Below are 18,093 nucleotides of genomic sequence, written 5' to 3' on the forward strand. Positions count from 1 at the left end.
CTCTGGAGTAGATATGGGATTGGTATATACTGGAGATGGGGGAAGAGTTTTGTTGTGCAGGCATAAATCCTTGTGCTAATGGAATGAGTTCATTGGATATTGCCCTTAATGCTTATCAAGATATTGATATCTACAAGTTTACACAGATAAGCTAGTGTGAAGTTCCTATTCCGATTTCATAATTTAGTTATTTTCCTGAACAAAATTGCATACGGACTGGTTGCTGTGACTATTAAATTATTATTATTTTCAGCTGAGGGGTTTCTAGAAATGGAGAAAGTTGTGAAATTAGGGGATTGGTGTGTGTGTTTTTGTGCACTTGAGAACACTGAATAAGATCAGTGACTTAAAGATGAAGTCCCTAAAAATTTTCAGAAGAGCCAGTAAAGGAACTTTTATAATCTTGTCTAAAACAATTGGTTCTAAACAATCCCCTTACTCAGAATAATACATAACATTTGCATACACTCTCAGTGATCCTCTTAAAGTCTGTAAAACAGGCCATTGCCTGCATATTGCAGATGGCGGTGAGGATGAGGGAAGGTATCTAATTCCACCTAGTGAATTCATGGCAGCTGGAATGATAGTATTTATGACTTCATGGTTCACGGTTCAGTCTCTTCAATACCTAATTATACCAGATCTAAATGGAGACAACCAGAAATCATTATAGCTAGGAAATCAAGTTGAGCAGCCTATCAGTTCTGAGTAAACCTGGTGTCACTATAGTCTCCAAAGAGCCCACCAAAGGAGGGATTCCTTAAACTGCCTCTTGAAGTTCAGCAGCAATACACATTTTTGATATCTCTGCATGGGGTTAACTACTATAATCTCAGGGTAAGAGTGGAGAAGTCTCTTCTTTGTTCTCTTCTAATTCTTATATCCTTTATGAGAGGGACTTGCATTGATCGCTGAGGGTGGAAATTATATGAGGATGTTTTGTTGAATGACTTTGAAAATTCTACTTCTGCTAAAATATATCTAATCTCTACATCTGATTTAATATTTTGACAGAGGAGCAATCAGAAATGTTTGTCAGATGTTAATGATTCTAGGCCTTGAAGGAAGATCTGTCTATGAAGAAGATTTTGAAGCCCCATTTTTAGAGATGTCAGCAGAATTCTTTCAGGTACATAATATGTTTCAAGTGTATGTGACGTTAACTGTTTATTGGTGTTAATCTGTTTAATGAATTTGTTTGGAATTACTTGCAAGTAATCTTCCTAATCATCCCCCCCCCCCATATAAGGTTTTCAGTTGTAGATATTGACTGCTATGCTGCTTAAAGATTCACTGTCCCAAACATCCAGCAAAAATAAAATGTTATTTGGAAACTAGGAAAACTCTTCGTTGTATCCAATGCTGGTTATGCATAAGCAGAATGGACTTCCACTTATGCAGTGCAACTTTGTCTTCCTCTTCTCCTCCCTGAAATGCTTTTTGTGCCCTCAAAATCTGCTCCGTCAGGTAGGGTAGGGGCCCTCCAGAGCATAATTTGGGCTTCAGTGGGAAAGAAGAAGGTGATGTCTCACACTCTCTATATATCATACGGATGGTGTTCTTCTCGCACATGGCATCTTTTCATCTCTGCCGCTTTTCAGTGGGAGCCCCCTTCCATGCATACACTCAGATTCGGGGGGGGGGGTTCCTTTGGAGTGGAATCCCATAAAGTGCAAGATGCTCCAATTCCAAAGAAAGATAAATATTGCTTCATCCACAGTCCACATAGACACTGGTGCGCAGATGGTGGTGGGAGTGAATCCCAACCAATATCCACAAGGCTGTATTACTGGGTTCTAAACTAGCAAGTATCACAAATTAGGAGGCATGTTCAGAGCTGATGTAGCATAGCTGAATTATAAATTGGGAAATTCCGACTTCAAATCCTGCCTGTGTCGTGGACATGAGGCCAAGCCCCATCCTTTAATCCTCATTGCATACTGTAATATATGAATAATAATACTGGGTTGATGTATGGATTACATCAAGGTAATAGGTATGAAGTCTTATTTCAATTAAAAATGTTTATGGTGGGGGAGTGCATCTGTAGCAATTCTTTCAGAATATTATAGCATCACATGGCATTCTCTGCTTTGTTCCAATACAGATGGAGAGCCAGAAGTTTTTAGCAGAAAATAGTGCTTCAGTTTATATCAAGAAAGTAGAAGCTAGAATTAATGAAGAAATAGAACGTGTGATGCACTGCCTTGATAAATCAACTGAAGAGCCAATTGTAAAAGTTGTTGAGAGAGAGCTTATTTCCAAGCATATGAAGACTATAGTGGAAATGGAGAATTCTGGTCTAGTTCACATGCTAAAAAATGGAAAAACAGAAGGTAAATCCAGATTATGCTGCTTATAGGCACTGAAGTAGTTTATAAGCATGAAGTGTACTAAATATTTCTTAATATTTATTCCTTTTTGTTAGAATATCTATATTCCTTAGAGATTTCTGTTGAAATATGAAGTGATATATATACTGGGGGAAAACTGTGTTTTCCATTTCCTCAGTAGCGTTATTCTATCTAAAGCTGCCTAAAGAATAATTATTGTGACTAAGCTATGCATACTTCCTACATGTCCAAAGATTTTGTAAGAAATGCCATTTTATTTTAGAAAACTATAATGTCTGTCCCTCATCAATGTTTACTAATGTAAACTTTTTGCTTTGCGTAGTTCCATTAGCAGATTTGTATTAGTGTGTGCTCTGTATGCTTGTGATTGTAACTAATGAGTGAGATGGTAGCTCACCTGAAATGAGTTTCAGCTCAGTTCATTCCTTGCAACAGCAATAAAATGTTATGTATCTCCAAGAAAATTTTTAATAGTTTATGTGGTATTCATGCTTGTTTATTGTGATCAACCAAATTCTAGTTAAATATAATTATATTTACCAATCCTAGTTTAAAAGCCAATGGTCACTTAGCATAACATAGCATTAGGATTCATTAGGGTTTTTAATTTGTAATCTGGCATTAGTTTTATTATATTTTGTTGTTGAATTGGACACTCTGCGCTGATATTTTTTTTAAAATTTAAATTTTAAACATTTATAGCTCTTATATTCAAAGACACTCAATGTGCCATACTGCTGCAGCAAATCACCATAATGATTTTATTATTTAAAATAATATAGCATCCAAATGTGAAGAACAAAAATTAAGGTAACATTTAGGACAGGTCTGTTGTGTCTGCTATTCCAGGACAGAAGGAAGCGTCTCACAATGAGACTTCATGTTAAAATATGAGTTGACAAAAATTTGAGAACACTTATTCTGTTCATCTGCTGTCTTGTGATAGAAATACCATGTTGGTAGTAGTTAATATACTCCCCGCCCCCCATTGCAGATCTTGCTTGTATGTACAAGCTGTTCAGCCGTGTGCCGAATGGTCTTAAGACAATGTGTGAGTGTATGAGCTCCTACCTCCGAGAGCAAGGTAAAGCTCTTGTATCTGAAGAAGGAGAAGGAAAGAACCCAGTTGACTATATTCAGGTAATTAAACCGTACATTTCTCATTTGACCATCTTAATTGAACTTCAGATCTGGCTGCTCTTCTGCCACTGGTGGACTTGCCACAAGAAAGGGCAAACTTTGCTTGACTCCTTTCTTATCCCTGTAGAACTGACAAGACCCAAACCTTCAACATTTCTCAGGACAGACAAAAAAAAAAAATCACCTGCAGCAGCTAAAGCAGCTAGAATAGAAGCAAAGGAAACCCCACACAGGAGAGTCCATTTGTAAAGATCACACCTCTTAGCAAACAGGTGGACACCATCCTTCTAAAGCAAGTGGGAAAAGTCCCAAGAGATTGTTTGTTGACAAATGGCTACACCAGCCCACTAAAATGCCACCTTGGCAATTTCAGCACTGATCTTCTTTAAGCCATCTGAAGCATCTTGGAATCCTGGGGCCCTGCCTACATACTCCTAGGCAGCATCCTCACCCAAGTCACCTTGGTCTTAGGGAAGATATTCAGGATTTCATTGAAATTGCCCAGTAATCATTGAAATGGACTGCACTCCCAGAACCTTCCCCAAATCATTCTTCCCCGAGTGTAGAACCAAAATACAGAGAGGTGAAGAGCACTTTGCTGTGCCCTAGAAACCATGACAGCAAGACCCAAACTGTTGAATGTTTGAATTCTAGGGAAGAGCCAGGACATGCTGCTGCCATTCACTTCCCAGTCCAGTATGTCAGGCTGTTGCCTGTGACTTGGACCTCCAGGAGCAAATACAACCATAATGAAAAAGAGTTGGTGGTGGTGGTTGCAAGATGGTGCTTGAGGTTATACAGGATGCATGTGAACCCTGGTAACATCCTCTTGCTAGCTGTCCTCTGCACTTGAGAAAGAAATCTATACTTAACAATGGATTTTCTTTCCCATTTAAAATACCATGTTTTTCTAAGCTTTAACCTAATGTCAAGTAAAGTGTTCTAGACACTTTGAAGCAATGAGCAAATGGTTTTCAGTCCTATAACCTCACAATGGATGTGATTTCCATACAACATATAGTAGAAATCTGTAACATTAAAATATTCAAAAAATAATAATAATAAAATGGTCCAGTAGCACCTTAGAGACCAACTAAGTTTGTCCTGGGTATAAGCTTTTGTGTGCATGCACACTTCTTCAGATATCTAAAAGCTTATACCCAGAACAAACTTAGTTGGTCTCTAAGGTGCTACTGGACAATTTTTTAATTTATTTCGACTGTGTCGGACCAACACGGCTACCTACCTGAAAATAAAAATATTCTTTATTTTTCTAAGGGTTTACTGGATTTGAAGAGTAGGTTTGATCGCTTCCTTCAAGAATCTTTCAATAACGACAGGCTCTTCAAACAAACCATTGCGGGTGACTTTGAGTATTTCCTCAACCTTAACTCTAGGTCTCCAGAGTACCTCTCATTATTTATTGATGACAAGTTAAAAAAAGGAGTCAAGGGAGTAAGTATATTTTCAGTTACAACTATGCAAATTTGTGACAAAACAACAACATATATTTATGCAAACTTCTGTTCCCTTTCAGTCCTGAAAGTATACTGTTTTTACTTTCAAAATACAATAAGCAGTGTAGTTGAGTGAACAAATTATATGTGCTTGTCAGAATCTTTTGCAACTGCATGAACTATATATGTGTGTAAATAGAGAACTGAATAATTCTTGATTGACTTAACCACTGTTAGTTATAGTTGTTTTTAGAATGATAATGCTGATAATTATTGACATTTAAAAATGACCTATGTTAAAAGGAAAGTGTTACTGGTGGCAGTGTCAGAAGTACTAATGTATGTGTTCTGTTGGGTCTTGCACAGCAATACATCTCCAGCTTACAGTATGATGCCTTCAAGTTCTTTGTAGTTTAGCATGCTGACCATGTAATCAGATTGCTGCCCCCCCCCAGCAAAATATGTTCCCATTTAGTACTTGAACTTTGGTCCCCTAATAAGTTACTGTTGCACCAAAAACTTGAAGTCCATGCCTTCGTACGTTTGAAGATATGTCTCCCATTCCCACTTAGTGTTTTATCACAGTGAATCACAGACAGTGTTATTTTGTGAAGTGTGAAGCTGCCCTGAGAAGGCTGTGGCTGCCATGCTACACGCTACCTGAGCGGAGCAGGATTTATTTCTGAGTAAAAATGCATTGATTGTGCTATCAGTGTTTCTTAATTAATAGGATTTTGTGGGCAAAATTTGGTTGAAAAATAATGTTTTTGTCTTTACAGCTAACTGAGCAAGAAGTAGAGACTATATTGGACAAGGCAATGGTTTTGTTTAGGTTTATGCAAGAGAAGGATGTTTTTGAACGATACTATAAACAGCACTTGGCAAGGAGGCTTCTAACAAACAAAAGTGTTTCAGATGACTCTGAGAAAAACATGATATCTAAGCTAAAGGTAAAGTTAGTCCCTGCAATCTTTTACTTAGTGACTGTTTCCCTTTGTTTCTGGTTTCAGTCCAACATTCAGTTGTCATAATTTTAGCTAATGTGGGATCATTGCAGTATGCTATATTTCTAAATACTAAAGGTAGGGCAATAAAAAAATTTCATTGCCAGCAAAAGTCTATTCATACTGTTTTTAAAACTTAAAACTGCAGTATTTGGAACTGCAGTCGATTTTCTGCCAGAAAGCTTGAAAAGCAGGGAGGAGTTGAAGAGGATAGAATAAAGCAGGTAATGTCAATTTTCCCTGTTCACAGATTTTCTGGAACCTCTGGTGCATGGCAAAAGGTTCCTCCCCATTCTCCATCTAAGCTATAGTCCTCTTCCTTATTTTCACAACAAAGTGAATACTTACCTGCTATTCCTTCTTGGAGAAGGATTGAAAAACACCCCACCCTAACCTTCCAATCCATCTTTTCCTCTTCTTTACCCTCCTAAAAAAAGCACTTCATATAATGTGCTTTTTTGGATAGTACAGCTAGAACTAAACTGGGATTTGAAGAATGCAACTGGGTAGAAATTTATAATTTTTAAATTTGAAATCATTTATATCCTGCTTTTCTTCTCAAGACATACACAAATTAAAAAAACGGGTTCAAGCCAGTATACAAAGGCATGTGACTTTATATGCTGACCTGAACCCGTTTTTTCTATTTGTGTATGTTCCTATACAGTGGGTTCTTTATTTTTGTGTTTCCTCTTAAGACAGAGTGGTATTTAATAAAAACATAAACCCAACAATATAAAAGAATAGGAGATAGCACGTCATTCAGAATATCTTGGAAGGCTCTAAAGCCTGATTCAAAAGTTGTAACTTTCCTCCTAAGCATAAAGAATAAGGAAGACATATTTTGTTATATTTTTTAAAAGATTGGGACAGCAGGTTCTTCTGTTCATTTACAGAACAACTTTTGTTCCCTCCCCCAACCTGGTGTATGGTGTAGTAGTAGTAGTAGTAGTGGTAGTAATATATTTATATCCTGCCCATAAACCATTAAAATCATGACATACTTTTGCATTAATAGTACAACATTTTGGGATGTTTTCTACTGTTGAAACTGATGTTTGGAAGCAAACAGAATGTGTTTTGCTTTTTCATATCTTTAACAAGTTCAAACATATTCTCTATATTTTGTAATGTTCTGGTTCCAAGTATGTGGCCTGAAAAAATATGTATAATGGCATATATAATTTTAAAAGAATTGTTCTCTTCTTTTTTATAGACTGAATGTGGATGTCAATTCACATCAAAACTGGAAGGAATGTTCAGGGATATGAGCATCTCAAACACAACAATGGATGAATTTAGGCAACATCTACAGGCAACAGGGGTAAGAAGCTAACTGCTGACTTGATCTGAACACTAATTTCAGTTATTCTAACAAAGTTTTTGAGTGAAACGCCTTTCTGAATAAAATACTGCTTTTTATTTAATTATTTTTAAATTATTTTAGAATAATGGGTTATCTTTTTGCAAGCTAGCAGCCAAAGCAGTTTAACAATTAAAAAAAAACCAGTAAAGTATTCAGCACTGTAAAATACAAAGCAGCAGCAAGATAAAACAGCAACATGTGAACTCAAATAAAGAGAGCAGCTAGTAAATAAATTAGTATTTTTTCCAGCAGAAAACTAACGCTGTATCTTAATTACCGTATTTTTCGCTCTATAGGACGCACCTGAGCAAAGGACGCACCTAGTTTTTACAGAAGGAAAACAAGTTTAAAATATTCTGAATCAAATCAGTGTCGGGGCTGAAGGAGGAAGCCCAGGGTTTCCCCATAAAGCCCCGGCATCCCCAAGCTAGAACAGCGAGACGCTGCGCAGCGCTCCGTCTCGCTGTTCTGGCTTCAGGGACAGGCTTTCAAGCCTCCGCAGGACAGCGGGGTGCCTTCACCCCGCTGCACTGCGGAGGCTTTGTGCAGCTAACCCTGAAGCCTTTGGAGTGCAGCGGGACCTCGCGCTGTGCTCCAAAGGCTTCAGGCGGTTATCCCTGAAGCCTGGAGAGTGGGAGGGGTCGGTGCGCACCGACCCCTCTCGTTCTCCAGGCTTCAGTGAAAGCAACGCGTAGCCTCCGGAGCATGGAGGGAGTGCTTCCTCTGCGCTTTGGAGGCTTCATGTTGCTTTCGCTGAAGCCAAGAAGCCTGCATTCGCTCCATAGGATGCACAAACAGTTCCCCTTCATTTTTGGAGGGGGGAAAAGTGTGTCCTATAGAACGAAAAATACGGTAGGTCAACTACTGAAAGCCCAGAAAAATAGTACAATCTTTGTTGGGTTCCTGAAATATGCAATAAAGGTTGCAGGTGGGTCTTCTTGGGAAATGTGTTCCAAAATTGGAGTACAACCAGAGAAAACGTCATCTTCCTGGGATCACCTTGTGCAGGCAGAGGTGCCAAGAGAATGGCTTCCAGTTAAGGTTATATTCAGAGGGCAGCAAGCAGTCTTTCTGATAACCAGAGTATTAACGACAGGAGTGGGGAACTATTTTTCTATTAAGGGCTGTTGACCTACAGAAAAAAGTCTATGGTGGAGCACATACCAGAGTGAATTCTTGTATTGCTAAGTGGGTTGTTTTACAGGTTCTTAATTATATTATACACAATAGATAGATAGATAGATAGATAGATAGATAGATAGATAGATAGTACTGCCAAGGAAGATGGTTCTGGGATATTACCCTCTTGAGAAGCTCTGGCTACTCAGGTTGGGATCCATTGCTTAACAGGAGCAATATAACCATCCCTGCAGAGAGAAGCAGGTAAAAGCTGTTTGACACTGGAACGAACTCCCTCGGGAGGTTGTGGACTCTCCTTCCTTGGAGATTTTTCAGCAGAGGTTGGATGGCCATATGTCCTGGATGCTTTAATTGAGATTCCTACATTGCAAGGGGTTAAACTAGATGACTCTTGGGGTCCCTTCCAAATCTACAATTCTATGAGGACACCTGCTCCTTTCAAGGAATGGATGAATGGAAATAGATATTTCCAACATTTTATAAAGTAGGTGACCCCAGTCACTGGGCTCTGTGTGAGCAACTTGTTCCAGGTAAAAACTGGGTTAGCATGCTTACTTTGAAGTAACTCCTCCCAAATATTGCTAGCGGGTGGGAGTGTCTTATCTTTTATGCTATTCTCAGCACAGAGCATTACCTCGGTGGTGAAGAGTCCATAGAAAAGTTGGGAGGCTGATGCAATTAAGTAGGGGGCTGTAGGTTCCCTGCTTTTAGTTTGGGGCTTTGAAGGTTAAAACCAACACATTGAGCTGCATCTAGAAATAAACTAGGAATTGCTGGAGTTAAGAAGTAATGCAATATTCTCACAGTGCCAAGCTCCTGTCAGCAGCTTTACTGCTGTCTTCCAAACCAGCTGAAGTTTTTAATCACTTTTCAAAGGCAACCCCAAATATAACACAGTACTTGATTCAAAAGTCACACACTTCTGTAGGAAAAAATATGTCCAAACTTCCAGTCAGGACTCCACTACCACTTCCTGAGGCAAGGAATTAATCCTTGGTGTCTTTGCACCTTGTTCTGCCTGCAATAAAGTCTCCTTGGGAAATGGGTATATTCTGTAAATAAATCCTTACTCTGTCTAAATCCTCTTTATCCCAATTACAGGCATTTAGAATAATAATATATTCATCATTACCTCCCCAGTTTGGGAGTGAGTCATTTTGTGTCCCTGCTGTTTTTCTTGGATGTAGTAGGCATTTCCCAGGTTTCCTCTGGGGAATTGTAGATCTCTTTGGCCTCTTTCAACAAGCACAGAAAGTACCATCCAAAATTGGATGCCCATTTAAATAATTTCATCATTCTTTTGCGGGCCTGCAATTGGAACACAACTTAAATTCTTTAACAAATCAGATAGAACAACAATTCAATAAATTTTATATTGTTCCTGGGTAATTACCCAGCATTTGTTAAAATCATTGAATACTTTTGAATTTAGAAACAGACACTGATTCAGATTTCAGTGTAGACAGACTTATGAAAGTATATGAATTGGCTTTACCTTGATTTTTCATTTTATCAGCATTTCATTTTGTATTCAGTTTACTGACTTTAAATACATATGTGAATAGAAATGAACTGATTTTGTGTTGGTTCTTTGCTTTGTGTATGCAATTTCAGCTATTCCTCTTCCGCCCTGCTCTGTTTATAGTTTTGGATCATTGTTTTTTCTTCTTTCCCATTTGTTCTCTAGTAATTAGACACGACTGATTTCCCTCCTGCCACTTGCTCCCCAAGGGAAGCAGCAGCAAAGAGAGAGCTGTGCTGGGCATTATTACGACAAGCTGCATATATAACTCTTTCGTTCTCTTTTATATTAAGGACAGAGACCTGTACTCAGGTCTAAAAAGTTATTTCTCCATTTGCTATAAATTCAGCAGCTTTGTATGTATTGTTCATATTGTGGAGGAAAATTGGAATTTTCCTTTATGGAATTTATTTTGCAATTTGTGAGAGCTCTGTGCAGGAAGGCAACAGAGGAGAGGAAGCTGGTGGTGAGAATTGACAGAAGAGGAATATGACTTAAGTTCAGTTACAGGGACTTAGGCTGGGATTCAGTAAGGGATGAAGTATTGGAAAAGGGAAAGACCAACATCACTACTGCAGCTTGCAAAGCAAAGTGTGGCAGAAGGTGAGAGCTGCAAAACTGGCAATGCCAACCCTAGGAAGAGAGGATAGTGCGTGGCATAATCCTAGGGGTGACCACCAAAAAACTGAGGATTGTATACAACTGGATAAACTGGATGTGAGACTCTTTGGAGGATGAATTATGTAGCCAGTGCTTTATTCTGGTTCCCACAGAATCATGGGGCTTCCTTGCTTTTTAAGGACAAAGAAAAACAGAGACATGCAGTACACAGGGATTTCCTTCATCACCCATCCCCACCAGCACCTGGTAGCTTTGGGATCTTGTAGCTCTAACACTAAAAGGGCGATGGTGTGATCCTAACAAGAGAAGCCACCTTCAGGACAGCCGTGTTTTCATTGCATAGTACTAATGGCATTGCTGCCTTCTGAGTTCCACAAGAGGTCAATATTTGTAGCATTGCACTGTGGAAATTGAAACATTTGTGAGGCAGTAAATTGATGGCCAGTTAGAGCCCTTTCTAGAATATGTGCTACTTTTTGATTGAAGAAACATTTTGAATCTTAAAAACAAAATCTGTTAACTGAACTGCTTCACCAGCAGGTGGCACACACCTGCTTTTTGTTATTAAAATAATGAAATATGATTAAACTTCTGGCAGTATTTTTGTGAGCGCTGTGACCTTTTGTAGTTCATGCATTAAAAAAATAAAAGCATCTGTGTCATCAGAGTTTTAATTTTCAGAACCCCTCTGTAACAGCTTAGCTCATTGGATCAAACTGACTTTTGTTACCTGATATCAGGACCTATTGATAACATCATTTTAAAGACTGTTTGGTTAAAGGCCAAAATAAATGACCTGTAAAATCGGGCTAATAGCTGAGAGGGCATATTTAAATTGGGGAAACGGTGCAAGGAAAGGGTTGAACCTCCCCCTCCCTCCAACCTCAGGATCATATTGCAGTTGTCCCCCCACCTCCACCCCCATATCATTTCTAAATAAATTAGAGATTGCTTACATCTCCCATCTTTCAATGTCTCATCTACATAGGCTCTCAAATTATAATTTTGTAGCATGTCAAAACAAATACTGTACTGGAATTATAATTAGATCAGAATATTGACTGTGAAACCTAAGCTTGTTTCTATTAAAAAAGTATTAAGAATATAAAGAGCCCTGCTGGATCAAACCAAGGACGCAACTGCTTCCAATAGTGCCCCCCCCCCATGCTCCCAAAGGGGCCCTCAAGCATGAAGGTATTAGGCTTCCTCTATTCTTGGTCCTCAGCTTCTTGAAGTCAAAGCTATGCTGCCTCAAAATTGAGGCCTCTGAATATGTTTAACTATCCTGGCATATAAAACAATTAACAATTAATTTCAATAACTATTTAAAGAATATTTAATTTCAGTAACATGCCAAATATTAAGCAATTGTCAGAAGATCAAAGCACCTGCAGAATGAGTGCACAGATAGATGTAAACAGTAAATAAAAGACTTAGCAAAGTCTTCAAAAGTGGCAGCAGTAATATGAAACAGAGAAAGTGCTGATATGCATAAATGTAGTTCCATTAACCTCAGCCAACATGGGGACAGCATAAGTGATCTTCAGAACTTTCCCCCCTCCATCCCCCAAATAATCCATGCCAAGGGTTTCCATATGCTTTTCCATATGCGCACACTCTCTCTGCGCTATACACACACAACACACACACGTGTGTGTGTGTGTGTGTGTGTGTGTGTTGAACTGATGGGAATTGTGGTTCAGATGGCCAAGGTTTCCTCACATTAGTTGTCTGATTTCCTCAGTTAGCCGTTGCAGCAGTTCAGAATAGCAACTTTTTATGATCAGATAAGCATTTTCTCTCTGTTTTGGACTTGGGTAAATCCTTCAGTTCATGCCTGTCTTGGCCCCCATCTGGTTAAGTACCTATAGAATTTGGGAGAAGAAAACTCAGTAGCCTCTGCAATTCCTATCACTGCTCTCCCTTGCAGGACACAGTACTTGCATAATTCCTGTGCTGTGTTTTGTTTTTTGTTGGTCCATCTCTTAACATTTCACTACACATTATACATCCTTCACTGACACTCTCCTCCCACCAGAAAACCTCTCTATTATCTCCATGTGTCTGGGTTGCCCTCCTATGCCCTTCTGAATTTCATAGAAAGTGTAAATTCTCCTGCTTCCACCTAAGGCTCACTTTGCACATACAAGTTTTTCTGCTGTACCCTACACCCTTGAATACCAGCTTCTAATGATTTTGCTTAATGAAATTAAGGCAGCCACATCTGCCTTGAATAGCAAGCTATGTTATTTCCTGCCATGTGGAAGACAAAAAAAAAAATAAACAAATGTTTGTCTTTGTATTCATGCAGGTCTCATTAGGTGGTGTTGATCTGACAGTGCGGGTTCTCACAACAGGCTACTGGCCTACTCAGTCGGCCACACCAAAGTGCAACATTCCCCCAGCCCCCAGACATGCTTTTGAAATATTTAGGAGGTAAGGAATGGTTAAGATTATTTGTGTGAATGGTTAGTGGAATGATGTGTTTTTTAAAAAAGAAAGAAGATACAGCTAATGGCCAGATAATCTGCATGCATTAAATGCTTCTTTATATGCATGCAGTTGAAGCTTGCTTGCCATGTTATCAGTCACAAAATAGTAATCTTCTATATTGATATAGCAGAAGCTCTTGCTTCCATAGTTAAAAGTATAGATGATCAAATGGCCATTCAACCTCTTGAATTTTGTAGATTTTATTTAGCCAAACATAGTGGAAGGCAGCTGACACTCCAGCATCATATGGGCTCTGCAGATCTCAATGCCACCTTCTATGGTCCTGTTAAAAAGGTAAGTGCTGTGTCTGTAAACATATTATTGCTTTGAATTGTGCCTTCAGCTCTTGTGAACTTAGAAATAAAAGTCAGTTCCACATACATTTCAGTCTTTCATATATAAGCTCATGTTAACAATACTTACCACTTTTAATATATATAGTCAGCTGTGTGTATGTGTGTGTATGTGTGTGTGTGTGTGTGTGTGTACACACACACACACCGTCTAGCACTGCAAATTTCCCAGAATAGCCCTCTCTGAAAATATATATATTTTCATCTTTCTGGCAGGTTTCCTTTGCTTCTGGCTCTCAGTGGAATTATAGTTCACTTTGAGAAGCTGTGGGGTATCAGAAGCTGTGGTTGTCATAATGTGTAAAGTTTGACATTAAAAAACTTACCCAATTTACGTATGCTAAGAAACTGCACAATCTTGACTCAGTTTTGTGAAAGCCTATTTGTCAGATGCTATGGTGACTTGGATCTTCAGCTGGCTTATTACAAAGCAAACAGCCGTATAAGCTGTTTTGCTTTTTAATGGCAAAACTAATTATATAAACTGGGATAAAACGGAATGGGTATCTCAAAATGAAAATCTTTGTTTTGTATTTACAAGTAGATGAGTCAGATCATTACTTATACCTGATAGTAAGTACATAGAAAGCTGAAAGAAGGAGCATAACATAATGTTCCGAGAATGATTTTTGACTTTTTTGAAAATTAAAACAGGAAGATGGCTCAGAGGTTGGTGTAGGAGGCGCCCAAGTAACTGGCTCTAACACACGGAAGCACATATTGCAAGTCTCCACTTTCCAGATGACGATACTAATGCTCTTTAACAACAGAGAAAAATACACTTTTGAGGTATGAGCTGTGACTTTCTCTGCTAGCTGTAAGATTTTTAACTTATCTCCCAAATATGCATTCATCTTCCTCTACCGTATGGAGAAGAGGGATTATTCATCCCTTTGAGCCATTTGTACAGGAAGTTCTTGAACTATTGGTATATGAGGCTGCTAACACTTTTACAGTATTTTGGAATCTTATTGGTCCTCATCCAGGAATACCCTCACTTGTTAGTGAAAGTCTGAGATTGTATCATTCATTATATACTTATATACTTAAATACTTCTTGGGTTCAGCTCTAAAAATAATTTATGTTTCAAAGCCCTGTGATTCAAGGAAGATTTTAAAATTCCTTTGAATTGTGTTGGGTGAAATTCAAGTGTTGGAAGCCGAAATATATTTATTTACAGTATTTACTGATAGTAATCACATCTTTTTCATGGTGTGTATTTTTCCTAATGGATACTCATTTTTTACTTGCCATGTAATGATGTGGAAAACAAATCCTTAGTTACCATCTTGCCACCATGTGTGTGTGACAGTAGTACTTAAGTGAAAGTACTCTTTAAGTGTCACCACACAAGGTGAATTGATACATTGTGAAATTAAACAAAATCAAGCAGCCTGAATGTTAACAGTTTGTGGACAGGAAGTCTAGTTGCTACTTCCCCTTAAAACTATATTTAAATCAAAGGAAATGCAATCCTGTAATCAAGCAATTACCATTCTTTTCTAGTTTGATGTTTTAATATATTTTGTAAAAAATCTTGTTCTTATATAGACACTAATTGCTGAGCACCATGTTCAAGTGACAAGAGTATTTCCTGGACGGGAACGCTTAAGTCTGCAGGTGCAGGAATTGCATTTTTGAATGCTCCCCCCACATTTAAAAAGAAAAATCCTTACATGTAGAAAATGAGGGAATCTGGGAAGGGTTTCTAGCAGCCTTCTTTCAGTGCTTCTTTATAGTAAGGAAGCCTTTTACAAGGAACTCTCACTACTTCCTATCTCCTACCTGGAGTCTGAAGTGGTATAGTTCAGAGGGACTCTTCAGCACACCTGTGCCAAGAGGGAAGGGCCATGGCTCAGTGGTAGAACACATTCCTTTAATGCAAAAGGTCCCAGGTTCAATACCCAGTATCTCCAGGCAGGGCTGGGAGTGACCTTTGTCCGGAACCATAGAGAGCCACTGTCAGTTAGAATAGACAGTACTAAGCTAGATGGACCACTAGTTTCACTTGGTATATGTAAAATTTCCTATACTCCTATATGCTGAACATATAGATCATCCTACTCCTCTACAGATTTGTGAACAAGGTGTCCTGTGCTACAGTAACTTGCACAGTTGAAGTTTATATAGATTACTGTATTAAGTGATAAAATTAAGTGCTGAAACACAATGCTGTCAACTTTTAGTTTAGAGTAACTTTCATTTTTTTCTGTAAATAGCCTTTTCAGCTATGAATTATCTATAGGTTTACTGCCAGATGTTTTCTGAATTTGTCAAAATAACCATTGATAGTCTTGAACTAGTTTGATTAGAGGGGGAAGACATCTTCAAAACTGTTCTGAATTTTGTTTTCTTCATAACTACCTTTTGCCATCATAATAATAATAACTTTATTATTTATACCCCACCCATCTGGCTGTTAAATTTAATGTAGGAAATACAACAAGAGACTGATATCCCCGAAAGAGAGCTTGTACGAGCGCTACAGTCCCTTGCATGTGGAAAGCCAACACAACGGGTTCTCACAAAAGAGCCGAAATCAAAAGAAATAGAAAATGGACACATATTTACAGTGAATGACCAGTTCACATCCAAACTGCACAGAGTCAAGATTCAAACAGGTATGCTCACTTTCATTTTCAGCTACCACATCTAGAATCTGTCCAACTCCTGAATTTACAATATTGGAATCATACGTTCTAGTATGGAACCTAAACTGGTCACCCATTCTTATGGGTGCCTTCAAAGAACTAATATATTCTTGAACCAATGCTTGCCTCAGTGCAAGCTAGATAGGATTCTGTTATGTATCTTCTATTTGTGATCCTTTCCATGTCATGTACTGTGGATAATATAAATATTCATAAAGCCATAGCCTTATAGTTCCAGGTAGGTGTTTAACTTAATAAACCAGGCATATATTTTGTGAGCTTTATGCTTGCGCATCCTTAAAGCCTTCATTTACTTCAGACATGACAGCCCTTCTGTATCAGCCAGAAGACCCATCTGGTCCGGCATCCTGTTTTTACAATAGCCAACCAGATGCACAGCACTCTCTCCGCTTGTAATTCCCAGCAACTGGTATTCCAAGGCATACTGCCTCCGACAGTGGAGGGAGAACATAAACCATCATAGCTAATAATCCTTAGTAGCCTTTTCCTTTCTTCTTGACTAGTATATGGGGACACGGGTGGCGCTGTGGGTTAAAGCACAGAGCATAGGACTTGCCGATCAGAAGGTCGGCGGTTTGAATCCCCGCAATGACGGGGTGCGCTCCCGTTGCTCGGTCCCTGCTCCTGCCAACCTAGCAGTTCGAAAGCACGTCAAAGTCCAAGTAGATAACTAGGTACCGCTCCGGCGGGAAGGTAAATGGCGTTTCCGTGCGCTGCTCTGGTTCGCCAGAAGCGGCTTAGTCATGCTGGCGACATGACCTGGAAGCTGTACGCCGGCTCCCTCAGCCAATAAAGTGAGATGAGAGCTGCAACCCCAGAGTCAGTCACGACTGGACCTAATGGTCAGGGATCTCTTTACCTTTACCTGACTAGTATATAGTTAAACTGATTACCAGTGATACACAGGATACTCATACAAAATGAAAATGGAGATGGATCCAAATTGGAAGGGAAATGGAAACCTAAAATGAAGTAGGCTAAAGATCCACTGACAGCAGCTACAGATGTAGGGATATGCAGATAGAAAAATAATGTTATGACAGACAATGCTGCCCTTTTAGACTTTGTGAACTACTTATGCTAGGAAAGCTTCATGATTATAGCAAATGCAAAGACCCAGTTCTCTTACTATCTCTTACTGGTACTTCAACAAAGCAAGCGAAACTAGCCCCAGAGGTTGTATTATATAACTTATTTCCATGTGTGACTGAATATATGAAACCCAGTGTTATCCAGAATTGCAATTTAACAAATGTGAAGGAACCTTTTAAATGCATTCAGTTGTGGTCTAAAAATATCAAATCCCTCAAGAAGCATTTGACCTGTTTTAAAACTTGTTGCTGTAACGAATAATCATTTATTAATCTTAAATATGTTCCAATTTTGCACTTCGGTTGGTTGTTCTTTTGCATCAAGTATTTCAAGTATTTATTGACACTGCTAAAGAAAAATATTTTGACTTTAGTATCTTTAGAATTAAATAGCTACAGTATTTCTAAATTGAGATATTTCTTCTATTCTTTCAGTTGCTGCCAAACAAGGAGAATCGGACCCAGAAAGAAAAGAAACAAGACAGAAAGTAGATGATGACAGAAAACATGAGATAGAGGCTGCTATAGTCCGGATAATGAAATCTAGGAAGAAGATGCAGCATAATGTTCTAGTAGCAGAGGTAATCTCACTCACTGAATGGGGTTAGTCAAGGGTGGATGTGGCCTGCAGACCAAAAGGGTTAGCCACCTCTGTTGTAGAGCAGTGTCAACTGTGTAATAAAAATAAATTGCTGCTGAACTCTTGAGGCTACTAACTACATCTTTTGGTACAGATGATTGGTTGCTTTATAGAATGTTGATTAATATGCAGTAGCCTTTTGTGAAACACAGCTAACTGAGGTGGCACAAGTTCCCTCTTGTTTTAAAGTCAGTGTTAAGTCTAGTGTGTGCATTCTTGCTGTGTCAGTATCATTAACA

The 18,093-nt window shown here is 38.7% G+C and overlaps 1 protein-coding gene across 5 annotated transcripts in view; it reads left to right on the forward strand.

Moving 5' to 3' along the window:
- CUL3 (cullin 3) overlaps positions 1 to 18,093 on the forward strand; it is a 48,315-nt gene that overhangs the window by 29,712 nt on the left and 510 nt on the right. For 3 of the 5 annotated variants that reach the window (XM_081005822.1, XM_081005823.1, XM_081005826.1), the window contains exons 5-16: positions 1,015 to 1,129; positions 2,108 to 2,336; positions 3,349 to 3,494; positions 4,773 to 4,949; positions 5,731 to 5,901; positions 7,172 to 7,279; positions 12,916 to 13,040; positions 13,295 to 13,391; positions 14,105 to 14,239; positions 15,003 to 15,071; positions 15,886 to 16,072; positions 17,650 to 17,795. In XM_081005822.1, the coding sequence (XP_080861948.1) occupies positions 1,015 to 1,129; positions 2,108 to 2,336; positions 3,349 to 3,494; positions 4,773 to 4,949; positions 5,731 to 5,901; positions 7,172 to 7,279; positions 12,916 to 13,040; positions 13,295 to 13,391; positions 14,105 to 14,239; positions 15,003 to 15,071; positions 15,886 to 16,072; positions 17,650 to 17,795 (1,705 nt within the window). The remainder of the gene's footprint in view (positions 1 to 1,014; positions 1,130 to 2,107; positions 2,337 to 3,348; positions 3,495 to 4,772; positions 4,950 to 5,730; positions 5,902 to 7,171; positions 7,280 to 12,915; positions 13,041 to 13,294; positions 13,392 to 14,104; positions 14,240 to 15,002; positions 15,072 to 15,885; positions 16,073 to 17,649; positions 17,796 to 18,093) is intronic. The other 2 variants (XM_081005824.1, XM_081005825.1) reach the window with 1 other exon arrangement.

This window comes from Podarcis pityusensis (assembly GCF_964106645.2).
Source record: "Podarcis pityusensis genome assembly, chromosome: 5".
Classification (NCBI taxonomy): Eukaryota; Metazoa; Chordata; class Lepidosauria; order Squamata; family Lacertidae; genus Podarcis; species Podarcis pityusensis.